The sequence below is a fragment of the Aulonocara sp. 'chitande type north' Nkhata Bay genome, linkage group LG9 (assembly GCF_057382095.1).
Source record: "Aulonocara sp. 'chitande type north' Nkhata Bay isolate Kocher_YH1m ecotype deep benthic linkage group LG9, A_spYH_male_GT1.1, whole genome shotgun sequence".
Taxonomy (NCBI): domain Eukaryota; kingdom Metazoa; phylum Chordata; class Actinopteri; order Cichliformes; family Cichlidae; genus Aulonocara; species Aulonocara sp. 'chitande type north' Nkhata Bay.
This window is the reverse complement of record NC_141352.1, coordinates 13,777,207-13,805,052: the sequence shown is the minus strand read 5'-3', so window position 1 is coordinate 13,805,052 and position 27,846 is coordinate 13,777,207. Positions and strand designations below refer to the sequence as shown.

The 27,846-nt window shown below is 39.0% G+C and overlaps 1 protein-coding gene across 4 annotated transcripts in view; it reads right to left on the bottom strand.

Annotated features, from left to right (window-relative positions):
• ctnnd2a (catenin (cadherin-associated protein), delta 2a) overlaps nt 1-27,846 on the bottom strand; it is a 283,916-nt gene that overhangs the window by 223,318 nt on the left and 32,752 nt on the right. For all 4 annotated transcript variants that reach the window (XM_086305983.1, XM_086305978.1, XM_086305982.1 and 1 more), the window contains exon 2: nt 22,138-22,268. In XM_086305983.1, coding sequence (XP_086162109.1) covers nt 22,138-22,266 — 129 coding nt within the window. In that variant the 5' untranslated portion in view covers nt 22,267-22,268. The remainder of the gene's footprint in view (nt 1-22,137; nt 22,269-27,846) is intronic.

The window sequence follows — 27,846 nt, the reverse complement described above, 5'->3', positions numbered from 1 at the left end:
TGAGGATTGAAAGACAAAGAAATGTCAGCAGTGCCTTCTGGGAGATAGTGATGTATTTCAACAGGGCATTGTGGGAGGCTGAGTGCTGTGATGCACGCTTTACAAACACACACAGAAACAAAATAAGCCCAAGCCACTAGGGTTGAAGCCCACATCTTCCAGAAATAACTTGCCATGCAGCTGACAAAATGTAGAGTGACACAGTGTGCTGTCTCCTGGCTTACCTGTGGCCAGCGTGGCCCACAGGGCAAACACTCAGCCGGTAAGTCCATCCCATCTTTCTGTCTCTGTTTCTGAGTCACACTCTGTCGTTCTTCTCTTGTTTCCTTCTCCTGATTTCCTTACTCTCTTCTTTTCCCCCCATCGTCTGTGCACTGCCATCTCTCATTACATCAGACTTCACAACAAGCTTTACAGTGTCCTTCTCTAAGCCTTCTCAAAGCGTCATCCCCCTGAATATTTTACTCCATTCTGTTCTAACTCCTCTGTTGCTTTTTTATCTTTCTCTGCTAGTCTCATAAAGATTTTCCCTTTTTTCTGTTGCGGTGTCCCTCAAATTATTCCTACGACACTTGTGTCAATGCAATGATCTGATTTTATAAAATCTTTTTTACCCTGTCTGTATGTAACAATATTACATGCTTATTGATGCAAGAGGAAAACCAACAGAAACAGAGAAGTGTAGAAATACCACGGGATGAGAGACATATCCACTGGAAAAAAGACTTTATCTTATTTTAGGATAAACAATATCAATGAAAAGTTGCCAACACAGCTAAAAAATGTCCTGCACACTGCATGCATGAGTGTGTGCACGTGCATGCACATGTGCATCGGTATAGTATTGATGGCTGTACTCCCTCAATGTGCCATAATTGGCTGTTTCAATGAGCAAATGCCAGTGAAAATTCTAGGTTAGAGTTAATTATCATTAACTGATCAGTGACAGGCCTCTAATTACAGCTGGTTCATCAGTGAAGTATGCCAGCTGGCTAAAAGGCAACGTTATTTTGCATGATATGCAAAATGCCAACTAAATGGGAGAAAATGCTTAGGTTGCAGTCGTACCTGTTAACCAGAACATGGACCTGAGAGTCAGCTGTGTGGTACTACAGCAGTAGTGTTGATCATTTATTTAAATTCTTAGTGGTGGGCAGCACTGATGACTAATTAACATAATCAGAGCTGCCCACCACTAAGAAGGATGCAGAATTGTGGGAAGACATACTTTAACCCACCTACAGGATGTAAGACAATGTTTTCTTTCGATTTAATTTAAAATGTTGAGATGTGCATTTAAGTATAAACAAATTATAAGCAACACCAACAACCATATTGCCTTTTTTCAATGTAATGTTTCCTTTCTGGGGTCTTTAATTGTAATATTATTTGCTTGACTTACTTACTTTAAAATGGAACAACTTATTGTAATATGGATTAAATGAAGATTATTAACCATCCTGCTGTTTTTCAAGGTAAGATTCTGCTCCTTTTTGTAGGTAAACACACGGGAAACTGTAAATAGGTATCACTTGAAAAAACTGTTCTACTTGCCAAGACTGAAACTAAGCTGTTCTACTCTTGGCAAGTGAGATATAAACAGGCAAAATATTCGTCCATACCAAGCAGAAAAGTATTGGCTTGGCCCAGAGCAGCAGCAGAGGGCATTGGCTATACTTTATACACCTCCACCCCCTGTAACTACTTAGTCTTCACCCTCATTGTTTCAAAGAAAATGGCATGAAGAGAATTTCTTCTTCCTCCCTAACACTCTGTCTCTCTCTCTCTATCAGTGGCTGCCTCACTCTTTCTTGTTCTCTCTTTGCCGCGTCTGCTTCCCTTTGTGGTTTCCATACCCAAGACTGTTCGCTCCATTACTATGCATCAGCTGATCTACAGACCAAGTTTTAAATGTTTAATGCTGAGTTGACAGACTTGGTCTCCAGCCAGCCATCAAGGAAGGCCATAGCAGCCTGGCGCGGGTTGAATGCCTCACCTTTCAGAGGCAGATTACAGATGCACACAGACCCTGATCAAGAGCTCCAAGAGGTGAGGGAATAAATCTCCCGTGACAGGGAGGTTGTCTTAGCCTTTACACCCAGTATCTCAATTGAGGTGAAGGGGTAAAGTTGTTCTAAGTCATGCCACCTGAGAGAGGAAGTGCAAAGGAGGCAGGAGAAGAAGAAAATGACAGAAAAGTACTGTGGTAGGTAGAAGGTGGGAGGGAAAAAAGAATGAGTATGGCACTGAAAATTATAACAAAGGGAGCTATAAAAACATAACACACTAGGACTGATGAAAGGAGAATGGAAAGGATGTGTGTGCCAAATATGAGCGCAGAAATGAAAAAGAAACCCGTGGAGGATGGTTAGGAACGCAGGGTCTGATAAGGTCATTGAAGCAACAGAAAAGTTTGCAAAACTCCTTCCACAGCATTGGGCAAAATCATGCAAATAAAGCTGAATAAATAGAAATAAGGTTAAGTTAAAAGGAAGAAGGAACAAAACTGACAGATGACTGACAAGTTACTGGCAGCCCACTCAAGCAGAAGTGCACCACAGAGACATAAGACAGATGGAGAGCAGCACAGGGAGGGACAAGAGTGTGGGAGGTAGTCATGGGACACAAAGATAAAAGTAGGGAGGTTTAAAAAGTTAAATAACAGGCTGGGCAGGTGAAGACAGAAGAAAGGACTTATAAAGAGAAAGTCAGGAAAGAGAGGAGAGAGAAAGCAGGAACAATAAGTGACAAAGACAAAACACTCAAGATTGATGGAAGCTGGATGATTATGAGGAATGGCTCGGAAAAAAGGGGGATATCTGAGAGGGGGGAGAGACAGAAAACTGCGTTTTTAGTACAACTCTAGTGACAGTTACAATTAGGCCAGACAGGGTAGAGCGACTATCATGGGCATATCCCACTGACAATATGACACTTCCACCCCAAAACTGGAGTAAAAAGAGTAAAAAATAGTAAATGAGGTTTCAACTCTTACCACTACTAAAATATTCACGATCCAGTCATGGGTTCAAAGGGAATTCCCATATGATGACATGACTTTTCAAGACTAGCTGATCCCTCCCAAAAGAGAAAAGCAGAGAAATAAGCCCCTTGGAAACTCTTTTAATCATTGTGCATCTTCTGCTACAGGAGCAATGGAGCAAGTTGTGTTATTGCATTAAAATACATTTACAAGGGAACAATAGCTGACTTTGCCAGCCCACCTCATGCCAACTTACGCAATTGCACACGCACTGGTTTTACCGGTCTCTTTATGACCAGTGACTTATCTGTTTATATGACAAACATGGATGGTTGTATCTTTAAAATTTGCCCTCCCATTTTGAAAACATAACCATTAGGGGTCCATGAAACATAATTAAAGTTGCAAACAGAAACAACAGAGACACTCTGTTGAAAAAAGTTTTATCAAACTTATTAATCAAACTTTATTTGCCTTCCAGCCTTTGAGCTACTGGCAATGATAGATTTAAGCACCAAATAATGATGAGCACATTTAGCTGAGAAAATTTCTATGGCAACCACAAATTACTTAAAAAACAAACAAACAACGACAGCTAGGAACACAAGCAAGCTCATTAGAGATGGTTAGATGCACATCTCGAGCTACCGCAATGCATTGTGGGTATCTGTGTGTGTCTGCATGTGTGTGCATGTGTGTGTGTGTGTGTGTTTGTGTTTGTGTGAGAGAGACAGCAAGCTAGAAAGAAGCGGTATGATGCATTTGCAACATCAAAATTTCATTTATTCCTTACACACATAATGCAATCAGAAAATGCAACACAGGGATGAATGATGGGTGGAGGTGCAATGGAGCAGTAAGGGTATACAGGAAGGAAGACTGAGACAACAACAGGAAAGACTGATAGAGTGAGAGAGGGGGAGAGAGAGAGAGAGAGATGGAGTGATCTGCCTTATTTCCAACACAACTCCAGTGACAGACCAATTCTTCATTAACCAGTGTCTTTACAGTGTATATGTCAAGCCTGGCGGCCAGACAACTGCAGAAGAGTGTGATCATAATTTATCTATTTAAAATGCCGAAAGGGAGAAGACTACGGTGCCTTGCAAAGCTGTTAGCTGAGCCTTCCTGCTGGGCTGTGTACAGCACTGACATATTATACTTGTGATGGTGGAGATAACTGAACTCACAACTTCACAGAACAGCATATGGAGATGTAATGTTGCATACAGTAAGCACAAAGCCATAACTCACGTGCTGGGATGGAATGTTATATGACATGCCAAGAGTGTGGACATATGAATACCTTGCAAAAACAAGGTAAGGGAAGTACTTCTGAAGTGAACGCCACTAACAAATTCTACCTTCTTTTAAATAGCAGAAATTGAATAGTGTATTAGTGCAGATGATGCCATGAAATATTTGAAGTATTGGAGTGGTGGTCCACTTTAAATTGTGTATTTTTTTTTGTGTATTTTTTTTCTTTTTATCTGTATTCATATATTAGCTACTGATAATTAGCAAAATACAAATTCTATGGCTGTTGTAAATACATGATTGAAGAATAATACACCACAGATTTCCCTCTATCTGCAAATTTGACGCGATGCAGTCTATGACAGTAGGATACATTACAAATTTAAGTAGCATTGAACAAAACAGACCACAACCATTGACTATGCTATTAGCATTCTTCAACCTTAGTCAGGCCTTGAAAATATTCATGAATTGTTATATTTCTTGCAAGGACTTGGCCACCCAGTGCGTTAACCTCTGTACCTGCAGTCTCAGGGAAAGTGACTTACTGTCTACACTACAGAATCTAAAGTTGAAATGTTTACTTCGGTCCAAAATACATGCAATAACAATGTGAAAAAGTCATCTAGTTTTACAACTACCACCAAATAGTTTGGTCAAATTTGCTCAAGCATTTGGCGAAACATTAAATGTGCAATGAATCCCTGTGAATACCATTTCAAACATCCTTTTAGTATCTAAAAAATTCATTTTTGGTTGCATTTGAATGAACATGTAGAATCTGGCTTTGCAATAACTGGAAAAAAAAGTGCGAGTGACAAACTTTTGCCTTGACCATAGGTTTTTAATCAATGTGCTGAAAAGCTTAATAAATACTTTAAGCAATCATGAAATTTAAAGCATCAACTGAGTCACGACAGCTGATCACGCAAAATAGGTTCTGCCTCCAGGTCTTATGGCTTATGCTGCACAAATTCTTAACATGACTAGACGAACAAGACAAACATTAAAATGGGGTTCCTGCAGATTCGCTTCCTGAACTCCTAAAAATTATAAAGTTGACATGGTGTAGCATAGCATATAACAGTAATTGACTGGGCAACACATTGACAGCAGCTTTAACAGGCTGCGAGGTGAATTACACAGCAGGGTTACAGAACTCAATTAAAATGGCTAGTCAATAAAATATGACTGCAGATCCACCACACTATCAGGCAGGCCCTCAAATATTAGTCAAGAGTAAATTAAGTCTGTTCCCAGCCAGCACTGCAGTCAATAAAAGGTTAGCAAAAACAGGTTTGACATCAGTGCTGGCTGAACTATGAAAAGCACTTGACACCCATCTACCCACCCGAGCCTTTTAGCGTCTAGCAATACAGGACTGTTTGTAATGTAGTGCTTCCAGGTATGACGCTGTGTCCCAATTCAGAGGTTAGATCCCACAGAATGCTAATTCAGATTACAAAAGGAGATATGTTTAATGGAAACATATTGGCATGCTTCTATTAAATAGCGAATTAGTGATAAATAGCATTCAGTGGTAAATGTACAGTGTTGGGAAGGTTACTTTTAAAATGTATTCCACTACAGATTACAGAGTACATGCCCCAAAATGTATTTTGTAACGTATTCCGTTACGTAATCAATGAGAGTAACGTATTCTGAATACTTTAGATTACTTAATATATTATCATGCTTTTTACAACTACATGAATGTGATTTATTACTATTACTGAAGGTTATTCACCATACCAACTAGATTGTTAAATCTTAATATAAAATGAGTAACAGTAGGATGGACATTAGGTAAGGCTGCACTTTTTGCAGCAATCTCATATAGAAAACTATTCCGCGTGTATATAAAACAGGTCGGGCTCGTAGCTGAAAACTAGCTTTACTTTGCTCTCTGAGTCAATTTTGCGAGCAAGAGACAGAGAGAGGCATTGAAAGGCTGCTCCAAAGGAATTTATTGTTTCGGTGGAAAACACGAACACAGTGTACTAGCTTACTTACAACTGGGCTCGTCAGGCACTCTTCTTGGCTGCAGTGGTTATTATTATTATATTTACATGCTTCCATCTCCCGTTTCTGCTCGATGATAACTTGTACTGTCATTTTTCTCCCTCCCTCGCGCTCACAGACACATCACGGGTATGGCAGTCCATTCTCCCTGCAGCACGGACTACACTGCCCATGAGGCTACATTCTTTAGGCCTATGCCTGTAACACTGCCTATTGCCTTCATATTAAATACATTTTTGAATAATTTTTTAAAATATTTCTACACGTCATTATGTGGGCTGCAAGTAGAGGTGACATGGGCCGTGAGATTGAGACACAGGCGTTAAAGCCTCTTAACCCTTTAAGACCTACCATAGAACCAAGTCCGGCAGAGCTTATATTATATTTTTACATGCTGTAGTGCCATTTTTGGGAGCATTTCAAGTTGATATACATCAATACAACCATTATAGCCCAAATTTTAATAATATGTATGCATTAAGTGCATAGTAATTACATAAATTGCAAAAAAGTGTAATAAACTACAAAAAAATTGAAAATCGTTTTTGTTTTTTAACATATATTTCTAGTTAGAGAAATTTAAGAGGCTTATCCCTCAAAACTGTAAATACAAAAAAGTTGCACAAAACAGTTTCCCACCACAGGAAATTTATTTTGAGTGTCTTCATAGTTTTATTTTTGAAATACACCAATATTTATACACTGCAGGAAAAACGAAAATAAGATAAGATAAGATAAGATAACCTTTATTAGTCCCACACGTGGGAAATTTGTTTTGTCACAGCAGGAAGTGGACAGTGCAAAAGTTATGAGGCAAAAATTAGAATACAATAAGAATAAATACAGTACACAACTGTACAGAATAGAATAAAATAAAATACTATATACAGTAGAATAAAATAAAATAAATATACAATAAGATAAAAATAGAATACAAATACAAATACTATATACAACTGAGTAAAAATACAACGATGACAGAAAGGATTATTGCACTTGGTATTATTGCATATGTATGGATGTGTGTGCTTGATCAGTTAAAGTCTTTATTATGGAGTCTGACAGCAGTGGGGAGGAAAGACCTGCGAAATCTCTCCGTCCCACACCGTGGGTGCCGCAGTCTCCCACTGAAGGAGCTGCTCAGTGCTGTCACAGTCTGCTGCATGGGGTGGGAGATGTTGTCCAACAGGGATGACAGCTTAGCCGCCGTTCTCCTGTCACTCACCACCTCCACTGGGTCCAGAGGGCATCCTAGAACAGAGCTGGCCCTTCGGATCACCCTGTTCAGTCTCTTCCTGTCCCCAGCAGAGATGCTGCCGCCCCAGCAGACCACGCCATAAAAGATAGCAGAAGCCACAAACGACCTGAGTCTCCGCAGCAGGTACAGCCTGCTCTGCCCTTTCCTGTAGAGGGCGTCTGAGTTATGAGTCCAGTCCAGTCTATTGTTCAGATGAACACCAAGGTACCTGTAGCTGTCCACAGCCTCAATGTCCATACCTTGGATGTTCAGTGGTTGCAGTGTATAAATATAATAAATATAATAATATAATAATGCAAATTTGCAAAAAAGCAGCATATGCATCAAAATAAACTATTTCCAGCAGTGCAATATGAGTCCTAAGCATCCCAGAAACGACACAGAAAGTCATAAAGTCAAAGATAACTTTTAAAAACACCAGTATAAGCTCATGAGGCCCTGATGGTAAAAAACTACATTTCTGCGAAAATGACGTCACTTCTGGTTTCGGGCAGGTCATGGCGGACATGTGAAAGTTCGCGCTGACGTCTATTCCAACACAGGAAGTGTTATGAACAGCTGATTGGATCGGCAAAGCGTGTTTCTGGAATATTATGTTTGTGTTGCTGCAAGCGCTTTTTATGTAGTTTTTGCAAAGCTATATGTGGAAGGAAACCGTGACCTAGGACCTGATGGCATAAGATGTAAGTACAAAAAATTTTTGCGCTAGCTTACCGTGCTACCGGGATTTAAAAATAGTTACGCAAAACAGAGTGTGCCCGCTCCGATCGGTTTTAAAGGGTTAATGCATGTTTTGTTTGGGTTTCCACCGGCATGAAATTACCAAAAATAGAGAGGGCATAGCCTAACATACGAAACAGGAAAAGACCGCTGTGTAATCCCTTTATTTCAACAAAGTAACTGTATTCTGAATACCACCCCTTTAAAAGGTAACTGTAACGGAATACAGTTACTTATATTTTGTATTTTAAATACGTAACGGCGGTACATGCATTCCGTTACTCCCCAACACTGTAAATGTAGCAATGTAAATTTGACTGTACTGCCAAGAAATTAACAGTAAGGACAGGAAGTTAGCAAGAAAAGGGATATTAAGGCCTGGATGGCATTGTTTACTCCCTGCTATTGTCTTTTATTTTATGTCAATCATCTATAATATTCTTGACTGTACATCTCTGGTAAAAAATAATAAAATGACATATTTGTATACACTTCAAATTGAAATTGAAGTAGTGCACAATGGATTGAGACACAGGACAGATCAATTTAATAGGAGTGGCTACATAGTTCGTGTAAAACTAAAAGATGCCCGCACCTCTCAAATCTTGTCAGCATATTTGGGATATAAAACTGCAAGCCTTGACCGATTGAGCCTCTCAATTGGACTGCATATCTGGCACAGTTCAAAAAAGCATGCACAAAGAGCAAGAATTTCTGGATTATTAAGGTTTAAAAAACAGAGAATTGATAAATACTTTGGTATTTTCTGAGCTCTTCGCCTCTTTAATGGCTCTTTCCATCACAGAGTAATCTTTCCATTTTCTCATTTTCAGATCGATGGAGACTCAAGGAGAATGAAAGGCCTATTTCCTCTCAAATGGGGATAAAGCTTAACACACGGGGCCGTCTCATGTTTTCTAACCATGTCAGCTAGGCTACAGAACTAGTGGCACCAAGTGTAAAGCACAAGTAAATCTTTGAACAGTAGAATACAGACAAACATTACAAAGATTCCAGTGTGCTATAAAAAGCAGAGCTATAGTTGCTTCAGGGATATAAATAACAGTGTATCATTAGAACAGTGCAGAGTGGGAGAGACAGTCGACAGAGAGAACAGCTTCATGAAAACAATAGAGCGAACAAGTGAAAGCAGTCCAGCGTCTGTATCAGAAAGGTACTCTTCAAGCACCCACGCAACTGCATCTGTTGTGTATGTGGAGGATTTGTGAAATGGGAGGAGAGGACAATGGAGCAATTGAAGGTCTTAGCAACAACATTTCTCCACTTCTGTCCAACAGGATCTTCCCTGTTCCCTGACCCCAACACTTAGCTTTGCCTGTAAACAGAGGATCCTGTCACACACATTCAGTCTGTTAGTGTTTTTCTAGTAAATCAGTGTGTGGTCTCCCAAGTCTGGCTCATTTCCAGACTTGGGAGATTGCTTTACTAAAATATGCAACTGTGCTGCTTTAGACCAGCTGAACCCTTTAAAGCTCCCAACACCATATGCAGGAAGAGTGGTAACATACAGACATGTTATCACCATGTTACCATTTTGTTACCACGATGGAAAAAAAGATTTTCTTTTCTTTTAAGTACATCATTAATGCTTCCATAGCAATTAGGTATATAGCAGCAAGGTGGTGCTAATCAAACACACACAATTACTTGATCATCAACAAGTGAATCTGCCACAAAAAAGCAGACGTTTTGGAAGTTTGTGGATTTGGAGGATTCAGGGATATCAAGGACAAAAGATAATGAGCAATGATGTCAGAAAAGCTATTGTTGATGCTTATAAATCTGGGGAAGGGTTTAAGTCCATCACTGGATCATTGGACCACTTGATCATTCACAAGTGGAGAACACAGCCTCCAATCTTGCCAGGAGTGAACATCCCAGCAAATTCACCCCAATGCCAGACCATGCAACACTTAGAGAACAGTTAAAGAACCCAAGATTTGGTTGTACTTTAGCAGCAAATTTAGGAGTTCTTCTGACGATGTGTATAAACAAATGACAGCCTGCGTGCCAGACTTCCTCCTTGTGTCTTGCCTTAGAGATGCAGGCTTCTCTCTTACAACACTGTCACTAGTTTCTCTGCTTCATCTGGGTGTAAACATTTTTCCTTATATAGATAAATCAGGGCGGTGCAGTATGCAGATAGTATGCAAATGGTATGGAGATTGCACAAGGCTGCTAGTTCAGAATGATTCAAATTTACACTAACATATGCACCATGGTGAGAACAATATACGCTGGTATGCATGTTTCATAAATCCAATGGTAATTCTACATGCATTTGTTGCACAGGGTCAAAACCTTTTCATGCAAATATTAGTAAATGATGCCCAGTAGATGCTTGACCCTAGTACGGGACTACTAAAAGCCAAAAAAAGCACATCAGCACACAAACCTCAAGCATAGTGGTGGAAAGCTAAAAATAGTTTTGCAGCCACAGAACCTGCACCTTGCAGTGATTGAGTCATCCATGAACTCCTTTGTGTACCAAAGTATTGTAGAGTCAAACAGGAAACCATCTGTCCAAAGGATGAAGCTTGGTTGAAACTAGGTCATGCAACAGGGCAATGACCCAAAACACAGCAGCGAAGTACAGGCCTCAGCCCCACTGAAATGCTGTGGCAGGACCTTAAGACAGCTGTGCAAAAACAAATGCCCCCAAACATCAGTGAACTCATGCAATGTTGTAAAGAACGTCCTTAATGATGTGACAGACTGATGAAGTCATACAGAAAATGATGTTCTCTGTAAGACTTTGTTCAGATTCTGTATGATTGAGTTATTGCTGTAAATGACACTTCTGCAAGCTATTGAATCATGGGGTGTACTTAGAGTTAAGAATGAGCATTAGCAAAAGCTATCTGTAAAATTTTAGAATCAACATTACAGTTGGGCGCACCCTGTGTTAATTACTAGAATTTTAAATCCACATTAGGCTTTTGGCTATTCCATTATCATTCAAGATATTGCTAACAAGACTGCAAGCAAGAGTGTTCAATAGCATGCAGGCAAAAGCAAGCGTGAGCAATTTGATGTTCAGGTAGCATTTTGCATGCAAATATTGGGGGTGGCGGGGTTAACGTTATTGTTGGGATTCAAGGTTCAGCTATGCGACTAACAGAAAGACCTCTTACTTCACACATAGGATCAGCACTGGGCTTTGCTGTAGCGTTAAAGGCTAATGAAACAGTGCCCGGTGAGGGAGAGGAAATGACTGGAAGTGAGAAGGTAGAGCTGGCATGGGGGCTCTGTTATTGTGATCCTTACAGGTGAGGCTTGATCACATGCTTATAATTGGGGTCTCACAATTCTGCTCACAATAAATTCATGCAAAGATACACACACGCAAAAAAATCCAAACAGCTTAATTTTTGTTTCATGCAGGTGCGGGCATATGGACGCTCAGTAAATTCAATTATGTAAAAAGTAATCACAGATACATAACCACAGCACACATCTCACAGGGTTGTGGGATTTTGGCAGGAACCAGTCTGTTTATTTGTGGATTTTCCAAGGTCTCTGTGATTAAAATAGCTCCAAAGCACTCCTGACACTCCATTACCCAGCATGCCCCGGGTGAGGCAGGATCGTACATATTGATTTCATGCCTCATTAGACTTCCTGTCTAACAATGCCATTGTTCTTCCTGGTTCTACAGGATTCTGCATCATTCAAAAATGGCCACATATAAATCTGGGTGGGGAGAGTGGGCACATAACAAATGAATACATTAATACTGAGTTAGGGCTCATTGGGAGCATCATGGAGCAACCCTTCACAGGTTATAGGCTTCTGGCCCAATTTTCAGTTAAAGTTGTTAACAAACTGTTTCTCCTGTCACAGTGCAGCCAGATACTGTTTCAAAATAATCTATCAGCACAAGTTCTTTCACTTTGTCTGTAGTTTTATGACCGAAGTCATCATGACCCAGGAAAATGGGCCAAGAATCCACTGTGTATCAAAATAATATGAAACAGATTCTTTCCATTTGTTTTTTAAACAAATATCTTGAGTCTTCTAACTCATTAAACCTCGTTTAGATACTCAAAAAAGCTACAGCTACACGGGAGATGCAAAGTGTCGTCTTGTCAGACACACACTGCCTTCGTGCTCTGTTAGTTCTGAGCATGTCAATTTAAATGTAAATGAGATTACCTGATTGATTGTGAGATGAGATTTTTTTTAAAGTTGGGCTTCATGGTACATTGCTATCATTTTTGTTACGGCTACAGCTTAGCAGTTCTGACTGGGATCATACATGTATGTCGACAATCAACACTAAGTGCTCTCAGACTTGCGTTGTTGGAGTTTCCAGGTGTGAAAGAGCCATGCCTACATCCTTACTGTTAACAGACGAAGCAAGACAGTGCTCAGTCAAAAGTATTTCTTGTCTATTTTATGATCAACATGTTTATTTTTATAAAATATTATTACATTATTAATATATTATTACATTTAGTGTTTATTTTTGTGGCGTTGGTAGTCTGTACAGTGTCTTACAATATTTATTTATTTTATTTCCAACAAAAGAGATCGTTCCTTGCGTATTCAATGGCTGCCACTGAAAGGTAAGTCTGTCTATATTCAATCTTTCATATCCGCTCTTCTATTTTTTTCAGACTTTCTCCTTTATCTACCAGCAATAATATTCTCCAAGCCTTTGCATTTTCTCCTGTTGCTGTTTGTCTTTTCTTGTCTCTTTCTTGCAGCCCACATCTTACCTCTTCTCACACCCCTTCTGTTTGCACTCACAAACACACACTCTGCATGGTTTTCATGTTTCATCTGATATTTGTTGCTCATTCTTTTTGTTCTTTCTAGCTATCTCTCTCTCTGTCGCTCTCTCTTTGACCCAAAGCAAGGCTGCTGCAGTAGCATGCAGCCTGCCAGCTGCCAGTTACGATGATGGTGACAGTAGTGGGGTTGCTGGCTAAGTGACGTTGAATAAATGGAATATTCCACCTCAACTAGCAGACACAACCTGAACTCATGCACACACACATACAAGAGCCTACTTGGCCAACTTTTCCTATGGCTACAGTACTTATGAGTTAGTGTCAGGCAGCCGAACATTACCCTTTTTCTGCCCTAGTCTCCCACAAAGGCTCTTTCCATGAGTAAATGGCAAGGGGATATTGCTACTGTGACATACCTCCTACTCAAGCTTGCATCAAAATCTCTTCAAGTCATCTTGGCAGCTTTTAGCTTCATCTAAAAGCCACAAGTCATTGTCAGGAATAGGCCTTTCACATTAAAACTGCAGCTGGCATTTGTGAGTGTGTATTGAAAACACACACACACACACACACACACAGACACACACACACACAGTATCTGAATATGTGTTTCCCTTTCTTTTTTTGCTAAATATGTTTATTAGCAGAATTGAGACACTTTCCTTTCTACCTCTAACAATCATTTTGAAGACTGTAATATACTTATAAACATGATTTACACCGTTTACATGCACGCCGAAGCAGGCAGAAGCACATACACAGCCACACTGAATGCACCAATGAGCATATGCAATCCATGCAATCTATTACGTGCACTTAGTTCAGTCATAGATACAGTATTCACTCACCAAATGTATGCAGGCAAGCTAATGTACTGTTTTCACATGGCACTGTGACAGAGATAATGATCAAAGTGCAGGACATTAAAGGTACACATTAAAGTGAAACATGCATCAAATCTAGTTTTGAGAGTGAAAACAAGAGAGGTTTGAAGGTCACTTTAAGGCTAACTCTATTTAATTATATTACAGCAGTATACAGCTTTACTGTTTACATGTTTCTGAATTAGTTAAAAGGTTCTATAAGGTTATGATAACTTTATAATCAATATAAACCAGAATATGTTTTTTACCTCTGACTAATTACACCTTACAATTTCAGGAGACAGAAGGTTTTTAATCAGATGCTGCATTTGATAGTTTTGGGTGTGGAAGAGGAGTCATTCATTTCTTCCCCATCATTCTGCTTCTGAATGAGAGTTAATTTATACCATCTGCAAAATACAGCTGCCAACTTCAGCAGCAGACAGGGCATCGATAAGGGGAGAGAACATGGGGGACAGAGATGGAGGACAAGGAAGAGAAGCAGAGAAGTCTATTAGGATACACAAAGAAGAAAGTTGTAAAAGGCACACAGACACCTACACAAAATCTCTTTTCAAGGAACTTCTATAAGTGTTGGAGAGTGTCAAAGTGTAAAGAATATGCACAGTCAATATCCAGAGCCCTAGTCAAGCTTAGTGAGCACACACAAGCAAAAGGAAAGTTTTCAGCTCACTCTAAAGGCCAATGAAGTGCACTCAAACTGCAAAGAAAGGGAGTTTGGAGAATAACCATCAGTCTAGAGGATAGAATATATTACCCTCTCGGCTCTGTAAAAGACCTTGTTGCTTTCAAATACACAAACTGCTTCCATCAGTTGTGAACCTTTGATAACCCAAGTAGTTTATGGATACTTTCAGCTCAGATTCAACAAACTCAAAGCAAGATGCGCACGCCGTAGTTCAACAGCATGAGGGAAGAGGTGGTGTTGTGTTTTCTAGATGAGAAGGAGGAACAAAAGACAAAATGATAATGATGAGGACTATAACTACAACAAAGACTGGGAATATGCTATATATAGTTAGTCTACTATCTCATGTTTTCCATTCATTTACTATATGCTATGGAAGTTCAACCATTTGTCTCCACAAAAATGTCAAAGCAAAAAGTAGATCCACATTTTCAAATGGATTGCAGCCATATTAAATGTTCCTTGCATGCATTATTACAGTCTATTATTTTAAGTTAAGAAAAGAAAGAAAAGTAGGAGAATATCCAAAAAAATGTAATAAGTACTAAAAGCAATCAGAGTTCTCCATAGCAATAATAACTAAAGGGTAATAAAAGCACCAGGATAATTGCAAAATCAAGGTGAAAGATTGATCTAATTTCACTTTATTTAACCAGCATCCAGCAATCAGCTACAAATCAAAAGTTATGTTCATTTAAGTCTTGTCTTGACTTAAGTCAACCAGCAGGATCTCGGGAATATAGCACACTGGAATATTTAAAACATCCTCCCAGCTCCCATGAGATGTTTTTCTGTGACTGCAGAATCACTTAACATCATTTTAGCCTGTGGCTTTTGTTCTCACTCATTTTGTATTGTGTTTTTCTGGCTATAAGGAATATAAACTCCTTGCCAGCTCATTACACAAAAGACCGTAATCTATCACTGATAGAATGTAATTTGAAAAGATTAAATTGGCTAGATTCTAAACAGACGGAATAGTACAAAGCAGAAAAGATTAATTGGCTACTGGTTGTTTAGAACAGCAAATATAATCAAACTCATTATTGGTGGAATCATTAAATCGGGACATCAATCAAGGATAAGGCAAAACATGATAAACCAGATTATAAATTAACAGGGAAAGTTGCATTTCCAGGGCTTTTTCCAGAAACAGAACAGGACATTAAATCCAGCTAAATGAAAATATGTGGGAAACTGATTTCAGAGCAACTCAGGAATAGGTAATTTGGTCTCTGTGGAGCCCTCCTGAGGCAAGTTAAGATATGATGCAACTCGGTGCAAAACATTGAGAGAAACTCAAATGGCTTCAACTGAGGCAGCCAGGAAGCCATCGAATCTAAAAATTTTAACATAAGATAGCCAGCTGACATCCTTCTCAGAATGCAAAAGAAATCTGCATGAAGAACATTTCCTGTTGAGCTTCCTCAATGACGTACATTCAGCTTTTTATCAACTTAAATAGGATAACTTAAAAAGGATGATCCCCAAAATGTAGCCCTCTGCTATTCAAATACTGAGTGTGGACTTAATTTGAGAAGGGTGTGACAGTAATAGAACATCGCGAAAAATTGAAAAGAATATTTCAACACTGGACACACATTTTTTAGAGTCAGCTTCATCCTGAAAATTTTTTTGAAAAGTTTTTGGACAGAGAAGTAACCTGGGATAAGAGAGAAGGTCGTATAATAAGAAGACCTTTCATTATATGCAGGTCTCAGGAGGAAAAGTTCACTTATGCTAAAACAGTATCAGGACTACAGGAATACAAGCTTTAATACTGTGTGTCTTAATGAAACCTCAGTGTCTTTAATAAATATTGCAGTGAATCTGCACCCGCAGTGAGTTTGGCTTTTTTAATGTATCTCTGTGGGGAAAGTTGCACCTACTTTTTTTCTGTGATCAACACACATGCGCTTCTAGCAGACCCCCGATGTTTTTAAAAAACAAACAAAAAAACTTATAATTAGATGTAGAGCAAAAAGTATACTGTATGTCCTCTAAGTTGAACTCAAGTTAGGTCATGCTAAATCTTTAACTTAATATGCACTCAAATTGTGACAGGAAGTGCTTTTTCAAGTCTGTAAGCATGTGGAATAAACCTCAAACCAATACTATTAAGAAAATGTTTAGATCCACCTTAAAGTTTTATTAAAGCTAATGATGCATTTTGTTCAACTTGTTGGTTTGAGTTAATGTGGACAAGTATTACAATTGTAATAATGATACTGACAGATGTAAAATGGACAGTGGGAGTCATTTTTGACTGATACATTTTAGGTCCTATATAATTTCTATGGGAATATAAAATTTGGGTCTTTATAGACACAGGGCAGGACACAGTTAGGTATATACAATGTGAATAAAAAATCCATAATTGTAATTAATTCTCTCATGTGTTGTTTGTATATTTGCTGTTTCGCAGCGAGTGGTAAATGATCTAATTTTTGCTGCCACTTAACCCTGGAGGGTCTTAGAAAAATGCATACACTATCGGTCTTAGAGCCACAAATCGACCACGCCCAAAAAAGTGCTATAAAAAATTTATATATTAATATTTTTTCCACTTTAAATTAGCCAATCTTTTAGACCTACTTCTCCTTGAAATATTCATGTCAAGTTTTAATTACATTTCGCGGATTTTAACCCTTTATATCCCGGTTTCGTCACATGAGCGCACTGCTTTTTTTGCCCCAAAAAACAAAAAACTTGAATATTTTCCAAAAAAAACATTTGAGGTAATATTCAATTGTTATTATAATTAGGCCTTTAGATGGACTAAAGATTGGCACCAAGAGTCATTTCGATCGCCTTTTATTTTTTTTCCAGGAGCGCATTTCATAAAATGCACACTATCGACCACGCCCAAAAAGTGCTATAAAAAATTTATATATTAATATTTTATTCCACTTTAAATTAGCCAATCTTTTAGACCTACTTCTCCTTGAAATATTCATGTCAAGTTTTAATTACATTTCGCGGATTTTAACCCTTTATATCCCGGTTTCGTCACATGAGCACACTGCTTTTTTTGCCCCAAAAACATAAAACATAAAACATAAAATATTTTCCAAAAAAAACATTTGAAGTAATATTTTATTGTTATTATAATTAGGCCTTTAGATGGACAAAAGATTGGCACCAACATTAATTTCGATCCGGTTTTAATTTTTTTTCCAGAAGCCAAAAATGTCCCCAGGCAGCGCTGCTGCTCCTTCTCCCCCGGGGAGGAGTGCCTCTGCCGCGGGTGTGTTTCGCGCAGCGCCGGAGCATATGGTTCGGTTCCCGTGTCTGCAGCACACACCTCCGCTACCACGTGAAAACAAATACGTCATTTCCTGTTGATTAAAAAAAATTAATGCACCCTCAAACGATCCTAAGGTCAGAAAATGGTCCGGAACGAGCAGCGGGCCAAGCTGCTGCTGTACGCGGGAAATTAGTCTGCCTTTTCCGGGTATCTGTCTCGAGCAGGCCGCTGGAGAACATGTGTATGTTCCAGCAGGCGTCACATGTGGAGCAAGGGCGCCACCCGGTGGACAAATAAAAAAATTACAACTCTAAGGCCAGTACTGCAAGCGGAAGCGGAAACATAACCGATCACGATCGATTTGACCGTAATTTTTTTGCCGTGAAAAATAGCGTTTATAATGGGTTTCAATGGGGCACAAATCGACCACTAGGACCAATAGCGTAAGTTTATCGCTAGCTTAGCCACTGAAGCTAATTTCCGGAAGTCATACTGAAATTTTAACAGTAAATGTGACCGAACTTTTTTTTGCAGACTTTCGCTATATTCCATTCAACACTGTGCAAATGGCATGTAATCGAAATTTGAAAATAGCCACAAATCGACCCAAGACTCTCCAGGGGTTTTAAGCATCAAATATTTCATTAAGCTACAGGTATCCTGCTATTTAGTGGTATTGTGTTGTGCGTTTAATGTGCTGTTTTGTTTCTTCCGTGTGTAAATAGGTAGCATTATAATTATATCAGCAACAGCTGTTGTTCTGTGAATATATACTTGAGAAAAATCACATGTTCACCCAGTTAGTTTCCTCTGGCAGCTTTCAGAGCATAAAGAGAACCATTAAATATTCAGAAGCACCATCGGCTACAACTCAGATCATTGTGTTTCACAAATTTCCAATTTGTGGTGAACTAATTGGAACAGATAGCAGCAAGAAGACCTAACTAAGCATTTGAAAGTCTTTACGCTTACTTAATAGCATGTTATTCAACCTTCCAACTCCTTGCTGGTGTCTCCTAAATGAAACCTAAGCCAGAGTGAGAAACGTGTGTGTAAGGCATGAGGGTGGGTGTGCCATAATGGGAGCAAAACTGGTCAGTTACTGGAGCAAATTACAGGGGAAAAAAAACTTAGACAAACACGGGCATTGACACAGGCATGTCAACATAAAGCAGAGAGAGAGGGCGATCTCTAAAGAGTCATTCTGAATTAGTGCTAAAGTTTCCAGTACAGTACATAACTAGTACAGAGCTTTTTATGTAAATGCAATTGAGTGTGTACTGTGAGAACATTCAGCACTATGGAGATATAGTTCACCCCCACAGCTCTGCTAGGAATCAGTGTGAGCAGCTCTGCAGCAGGAGACTGTGTTCCTCTAAGCAGAAAATCTACAGCAAATCCAGCTGCATTAAAAACTGATAGCCAAGTGTTTTGATTATTTTTTGAAGGACTATATTTACTGGCAGTCTAATACAAGCACAAAACCTTCTTTTAGCTTTAAAAGACTACTGTTGGGATTTTCTAAACATTTATTTTTAACTGTACTGCACATGTACTTGCAGAAGTGCAACTTTCAGAGGCACAAAATGTTGGGAGGAGAGTATTTGAATGAATCACATACAAATTATTTAAGGTTTGAAGCGAGCGATTTATTGGCAACTGTATCAAATTTAACTCTGAAAATTGTCTTATTTTGTGTATGATGAGACGGTGTGATAATTTCTGCTAGAAGTGTCAACTCATCTGGATTGCCAGAGGGAGATGTTATCAGAACAAGTGTATGATTGGCATCAGCGGATTGCTCAAGCTGTGAGCACACCAAAACTCTAGGCTCTTCAGTGAGTTCTCCACTATTTAGAGCTCAGCCCTGCATGTTTCTGGTCCTCAGTAACGCTGATATGTTTATGAAACAGAGCAGAACTTAACTTCATGTGAAGCATCAGAGGGAGAGGGAGAATCCCAATACAAGATCCACGCAGAGCTGTGTGATGTTTTGGGTAACACACACAGCCATGTTACTTTTTAAAGTAGTGAATCGGTTTGTAGTGTTTTAGGCTTTTAGTCACAGAGATCCGCCATGGAGTGGTTTCTTTGTGTATTTTGATTTTTCTTCCTCTTATTTCTGATTATTTTAAAGCTCTCTATCTTGCTACTCGTGGACCAGATCGTGGACCAGTATGCTGGATTTAAGTCAAAATCTAACAATATGTAAAATTAACTTTAATTAAATACCTGCAGCCCTACATGTCATGCAGATAAAAATACCAGTGTGCACACCTATGCATGTAGCAAAGCAGCAGTAACTTTATTAACACATGTACAGCTCAGGATCTGACGATGAATGAAGTTTTGTGTTGTTGTTGTTGTTTTTTTTTTTTTTACAAATCCTACAGGACAGCTGTATACCGACAGTTTTCAGTTTTATGCAGTGAGATAGTTTGTTGAAAGCAGCGCTCTTCTGGATTAATCGTGCATTCCAACTGAGCTGTCAGATTTATCCAGCGATCACACACACTTATCCGTACAGAGTCCTCAGCTATTCCTAACAGAAGACTTCGCCTTTATATCAAAATATATCCATTCTCCTTCAGCTGCGTTTCCTTAATCTGAACTGCCATGTTGTTTTTCTGGAGAAAACCTATATTATAATGTATTATTTTGGTAACCAGATTGCCCTCACCCTTGTTATTTATTATTGAAATGAACTGCCTTTGTCTTTGCTTATTAATCTGGGCCCATGTATGTAAAAGGTCTAGGTAAAGAGTTGTATAGTGTAGGTATTTTTTTTAATCCATTGCACTTTATCAATGGTGCATTAGCATTTGTGCGTATTAGTGTGATTGCTGAGGTTTCTTTCTAATATTGTAGCATCTTTTTCTGCCTTGAGGCGACTGTTGTTGTGAATTGGCGCTATATAAATAACATTGAATTGAACTGAACTGGATCAGTAAAGATGAATGGATCTGACAAAATCAGGTGTGCTCCAATGAGTCAGCAATGAGAGCACAGAGATAAATGTAGTCAATCCAACTTCTATCTAATGTGCTGCTATGTAGCGCTGATTAGAGCTGTTGTCAGATAAAACTTATTGTTTCCTATTCCCTTTCAATGACTGAACAATTCATTTGTAAAACAATTGTTTTCCTCAGGGGAGGAGATTTTAGAAATGTCGCACTGCAGAAATAAGACTTCAACAACGGCTACAAGTCTGTGATTTATCCCTCTTATGGGTAACTTCTACTACATTTGCTCTCCCAATGGGAGGAGGAAGAGCTGGGTTCAAATCTAGTCTGCTGCAGGAATCTGACTAAACACTGCGCGCTTCACTGATTCAGTAATGTGAAAGCACTGAGAGGGTTTCTGGTCTAGCGAAAAAAACACACACACACACACACACAAATGAATGCCATTTGCAAAGGGAAAAAAAGCTTAAATTGCTATCAGCACTTGTCCTTGACTCGGTAAGGGTAAATGGAATATTTTGTGGTATTAAATTAAGGAGAACTTCAGAGTCAATGCAGATTGGCAAAATGATAAACCTATGGTGTATTGCACTTGCTGATGAGCCAAATCCAAAGGAAACAGCATTCCATTACATAATGGAGTAAGTACAATTAGTATGAACTTCACTTCACTCAAGAATATCTTTCCATTGTGAAGAGAAACACATATTTTTGTGCCTTATAAGTTGACTAAAACATAAATAAAGTGCTAAATATATAAATCAAGAGGTGTAAAGATCAATCTGTACAAAGCTACACAACATACGTACATAGCAAATCTCTTGTGTACTTCCTATTCTTGCTTTCTCTCACCTCTTCTTAATCTAACATATCAAAGACTAAAATATATTTGCATTGCACTTATTTCCCCTCATCATCACCTAAGCCAAACCTGGAGCTGTTTCGTCTACCATCCCCTACTTATATATTATTTTCTTATATATGATTTTCATGTTTGTTTGTTTTTTTAAACAAAACCATGCAGCATCATTGCCTGCCCTCCTGCAGCAATGCAGTTACCACTCCAGCCCTCCTTCGTCAAGTAACGGCCATGATTTTAATGATATTTTCCAGCTCTTGCTCCATAATCTCCATTACTTCCATCCATTAAACTCAACCAATCAATTGTTGCTTTCGTTTAAACATTTTATAACAGTGGGATGCTGCTATATAACAGCAACAATTTTATGAGCTGCCTTATATTAGAGCTGTTTATGGACAACAAAGTTACAATTTGGCCTTTTTAGCCAAAAGTTTTACATAAAAAAGGCTTATCATAGTTCAGCACATACATTTATGGTATATGGAGGACTTCCTACCTGCTCTTTGACAGAGGCAAGGATAGAGGAGGTTGTCTCTGTCTCAGATCTGTCTCCATTGGAGGATGGCATCACAGGGGGAACCATGGCCCCCTTCTCCTGCTCTGCAGGCTGATCCGGCACTGGCATGGCTAAAATTAACACACATATATAGAAAATGATGTGACAAAACAGTACGAAGAATATGTCTCATTTACATGTTCTTTTTTATTTTTAAATGTCTTGATTTTAAGTGTCAAGAAAGTCAACTTTACAACTTTACAAGGGCAATTCATTAAATAAAAAATCTATATATTGATTTTCGAAGTGACTTATTTCTTCACATAAAATGTTACTTAGATATTTTTATAGATGTAACACAGCAGAGGAAGAATACAGATTGTGCATTTTTTGATATAACCAAATAAAAAAATACAGATTGCAGACAGATTCTTTGGTTTTCTGTTTAGAATTTGTGTACAACTGCTTCTAAAACATTTTGCATTACATTGGAGATTAAGTATTGGAATTTCACGAGCGAGACCACCCCTCCAAACACGCTCCTTCCGGTTGTCATCTATATGGGTTCCCCCAGTTCTGCAAGCTGTTCATTCTCGTTTACGTGCCCCACCCTCCCTCCCTCCCTCCTTGTTCTCCATTCTTCAACTTCTTCACTTCTATTTAGTGCATGGGGATCTGCCAGGCCCGGGAGCCGTCGCCAGTCCCCTTTGAGGCCTTCCCCAAACCGCAGCTCATGTCCAAGCATTCACCTTTACCTACTAAAACGCTGTCATACCTAAAATGAGGACATGGGCCCAGCTAGTGAATGAACGTTTATGAACCACATAACCACAGTGCCATACCTTTTCACTGTTCATTGCTGAAAATAGGTTACTCAGTTTCTGTCTACACTGCTCAAAAATTTAGGATCAGGGATTAGGGAATCCTAATATCACACATCAGATCCTGAGGAACTAAATATTAAAGTAAAACATTTTTATTTATACATACTGTTCAATTTGTTAAAAACAAAGTTATATATGATCATTAGAAACCATTATTACCAACTGTTTGAATACAGGATTGAAAAATCACTTTAATAAGTAAAAAACTGAAATCACAGGCTGATTCAACTTGTATCCCAGTGTCGATCAGTAGTGTTCGTGGTTCTTCATAGACACTTTGGCAATGAGCCCAAGTGTTGTCCTTCAGGGTGAACCCAGAGTTCACTGCAACCATATAAGACAATAAGTCTGATGATCTTATCCTGGTACCTAAATGCAGTCAGGGCACTGTTGGCTATCACACGGAAGTCTATTTGACCCTACAAGTGAATGCCTCCCCACACAATCACTGATCCACCGTCAAACCAGCCATGCTTGTTACAGCATCCCCAGATTCGTTTACGTCCGTCACATGTGTTCAGTGTGAAACTTCTCTCATCTGTAAAGAGAATGTGCACCAGTGCTGGACCTCCCAGTTCTGGTGTTCACTGGTGAAAGCCAATCAAGCTGCATGGTGTCCATAGTGAGCACCAATCCCACTAAAGGACATCAGGACCTCTAACCACCTTCATGCAGTGTGTTTCTTGAGATTTTGGTCAGAAAAGTGCACATGAGTAGCTTTCAGGAAGGTAACTTTGCAGGGTTCTGGTAGTCATTCTGTTCCTCCTCAGACAAAAGAGAAGATACCAGTCCTGCTCTTCCACCCTCTTGAGACTATTCTGGAAGACTCAGCAAACAATCTCCTGATGGCACATGCACATGGGTCATCCCAGAGGAGCTGAACTATTTGTGCAACCTCAATGGGCTTCAGGTAACCTCTCACCTGCTACCAGTAATCACGAAAACAGTAAAAGAGCAAAACACGGGAAAAAACAGTCAGGAGAGATAAGGAGTAGGCAACGGTCTGTGGCCACCACCTACAAAACCAATGTAGTTTTGAGGGTTGTCTTGTTATCTCTTCAATGCAACTGTTACCACTTTCATCAAAACAAGTGGAATGGATTCGCAATCATCTTTTGCTATATACAGACTTCAACTATCTATAAAATACTGTTGTTTTCTTCTCTTATAAGAAGATTGGAGAATCGAATTCAGTTAAAACATCACTTTGAACGTGCCAGCCAGTCAATCAGTCAGGGCGCCGATGAGCACAATACTGGAGGACAGACTGGATGTTTGTGGTGAGAGAATAAATACTAAAAGCAGACTTAATTTAAAAAAACAAAACATAAAGCAAATAAATCTCAAACAAGTACAAACACAGTGGGATTTGCCACTTCCATTATATTACTTCACAAACACAGGGTCTTGTAGACTGAGTAATGAATGTATTCAACTGGAAAAGACATGCATTGTTCATCAAACAGCACCTTGACAACTAGCTTGACAAAGTTAGCATGAGTCGTGCATGGGTTTTTTGGTTTGTTTGTTTTCAACCAGCATTCATCTTAATCCCAGGAAGTACTAATAGATGCATCAACATCACTTGATGCTTCTAAATGAAGCCATCTATAATATGAAAGCAATATTTTAACAACAACACCTTGCACTATTAACATGCTAATATGTTTTCTGTTCCATGCCCTAATAATTTAGCCTTGTATTTTACCTGAGCAGGAAAACGACAGGTTAAAGACTTCCTGTCATGCATTACTAACACTTTCTGTCACCATTTGTGTGACCACCATTTTCCATGAAAATCAGTGTCACAAAATCCATTTTCATTTTTTTTGTGCATGATATGAGAAACTATTCTTTGGTCTGTTCTGACTGGGCACTAACTGAAAAGAAACAAATTCACTTTCTGCATAAAGCACACAGTACTGCAGGCCAGGGTATACACAATATTGTGCCCAAACACCAGACACACAAATGTGAAAGAAAATTCAGGGACAGCTCAGTTTCAAGCAATACAAGCAAGCAGTAGAAAATCAATATCAAAAATGAAACACAATGAAATCACCTTATTTCTAATTAACTGTAAAGGTTTTAAATCATCAAACATCTGCACATTTTTCCTGTCTGAGCTGAAAGTACATGGCGAGAGAAAGAAAGAGAAAGTGTCTTAGAAATCAGGAAATTGGTTGGCAAGTTTTAGAGTGTTTTAGAGACCATAGGGACAGGATTTTGTCAATACAGAAGCCCAGACTTCAGTAGGAGACTAAATAATGAACTGCCTGAGTGTGGGATTAAATCATGGAGTCTCTTACTTTACAGTTTCCTGCTAGTCTCAGGCATTTAACATTTGATCTGGGGATTTAAATTCATGCCTCTAATTTTAGTTACAGGGTCTGCACGTACATTTCTGCAGCTTGGATTCTGTCATAGATTTTTAAAATGTGTGATATGTTTTTTAGAAGTATTCATCCAAAAGATAGAATGAGACAGACAAAGAGAATTAGAGTCAAGCGCATCGGTTACCTTACAGAGACAGTACCTCAATGAGGATCTAGACAGTGTGCAAAGCAAACTTCCACTCATTCTATTAGCCAGTCAGCTAGCCATCAGACAGACAGCCGGCTAGACAGGGTGGTGTCTGTAAATAAAAGATGCTAGTGAGATGCCCTGCAGATGGTAATTTTCACTCTCACTGACAAATACCACTTCTGTGTCTGGCATCTCCCCTCCTGAGTGGAGATGAGTCACTGGAGTTTGGCTCCTGAGCAACCAGAACCCCAGCAAAGACCATTTTACACGCGCTGGCTGACTGCCGCAATTTCTCTTGAATGCGCCAGCCAAATGTGCAAGTCAGTGGGAAGAGGAAAGCCTCATCTCACCTTCTTTCTGAACTCATATAGATGTTTTTTCTGCTAGTAAACACCTTTTAAATTGGAGCTCCCAAATAACACAAAAGAATGAATATGTGTCCCATCAATAATTTGACATGTGGCTTCTTGGCCAACAGTTTGTGTGTTTGTGGTCAAGTTTTCGTTCCAAAAGCTATCCAGTTGTGTCTGTAGCAATATACTATAGTTTGAAATAGGCACAATACCCCTTTCTCATGGCAGGAAAATCACAGGTGTGACTAATAACATTAATGATGGTTTTATTCCATTTTGCTGTGCCAATAAGCAGAGCCAATGTGCCAACATGTATAATGCCAGAGGCGTGGCAGAGGCATACTGAAAAGAAATGCAGCTGCTATTAATTACACCTGTTTTTTTACAAGTAATAATGTCTGCACCCACTGGTTTTGTGCTTTGTAATACTTAGTACTAAGCCCGAATAAATGTACAGCAAAGGCTGATTGATTGTTTTTGCAGACAGAAAAGAGTGTTGCCTTGCGGCATTAGCTCATCAGATAATCTCTTTGCAGTTTTTGACATAATATTCCCAATATACAAGAAACTAGCATATACAAACAAGTGCAATTAAATTAAATAGGCAAACACGCTTCTGAGTGACTTTGATAAGTCGTTTCTCATACAGCTGAATGACTGAAGTAACGAAAAAAAAACAACTCTAAACAGCATACAGCACGGCACATAACAAAGACATTGCTGTGAACCTGTTATTGCCAGAGAAAGCCAGTAATCATGTATAGAGGAGGCACAAACTCTTTGTAATTAGTGTCCAGCAGGTGCTGTCTTTAGAAAATTGCAAAGGTGGCTCGCTGTATATTGGCTGCTGCAGAGATAATCCCAGAACACATTTGCCATCAAATGTCACAATACTCCAGCATCCTATTCTATTCTTTCCAGGTATTGTCGCCAAGCACAGTCGAGCTGCTACTGAATAGATGTGTGACACCCTGCAGGGTGGAATGTAACAGGAACCTCAGCTTAGAGGAGGCCTTTGTAGCTCTGGGGATGAATTTAATTGTAGCGCATTCTGACTGGTTTGAGCTGTGAGCTGTTTCACAAAGAACTCAGAAGGAATGATGGTATGACATTTCATTTGGCTCAGCCTGAGATAAGTAATGGCAAGCTCAGAAAAAGCCTTGTATGGTTGAGGACCCAGCATTTAATAATGATCCTTACAAAACAAAGTGTAAACAAGCTAAAGAAAAACTCAAAAAAAGTGCATCACATTTCATCTCATCTATAATGTACGAGATGAATTTTGCGAAATCTCGCAAAAGTTTGTCTTAATTTTTTTTCTCCCATGTCCCTTGCGGGGCTCCGTAATAATGTACGGTGTGCAAAAAAGCAGCTATGGAATTACTCGATGTAAAACCATGATATGCAGTATGCTGGTGCATGCTACTCTCAAATACTCAGGTTACCAAATGCCATTTCACAACTTTTCAACTTTTCACACTGATTCCAAAGTGTCTGCATGGGTAAATTTCCACTGTTATGTTCACAGACAAAATGTTGGCAAGTGTCTGAAAGTGGTGAATGGGTCCAAAGTGCATGCATCCTTGTTATACCCCTATCTGGTCTCTAAAAGGAGAATTTCATATATCTTCTCTTACTCCTGGGGATTTTTTTCTCTTCCCACTGTTGCCAAGTGTTTTCTCACAGGGGCAATCTAAATGTTGGGTTTCTTTCTTTTTACATTAGAAGGTAATGTGCCTTAAGGGAAATTTGGTGCTATATTTGGTGCTATATAAATACAACTGAATTGACCTTGGCCTTTACTGTTTGCTCACAATTTAAAAAAAAAACAAACTCCATGCACAAGCAAAAAACACACCCATGCATATATAAAAACAGAGGTGACTCACATTCTATGCTAGAGGATTTTGCAGTTTAGGCACTTCTGAGCGCTTTTCACACCTGCT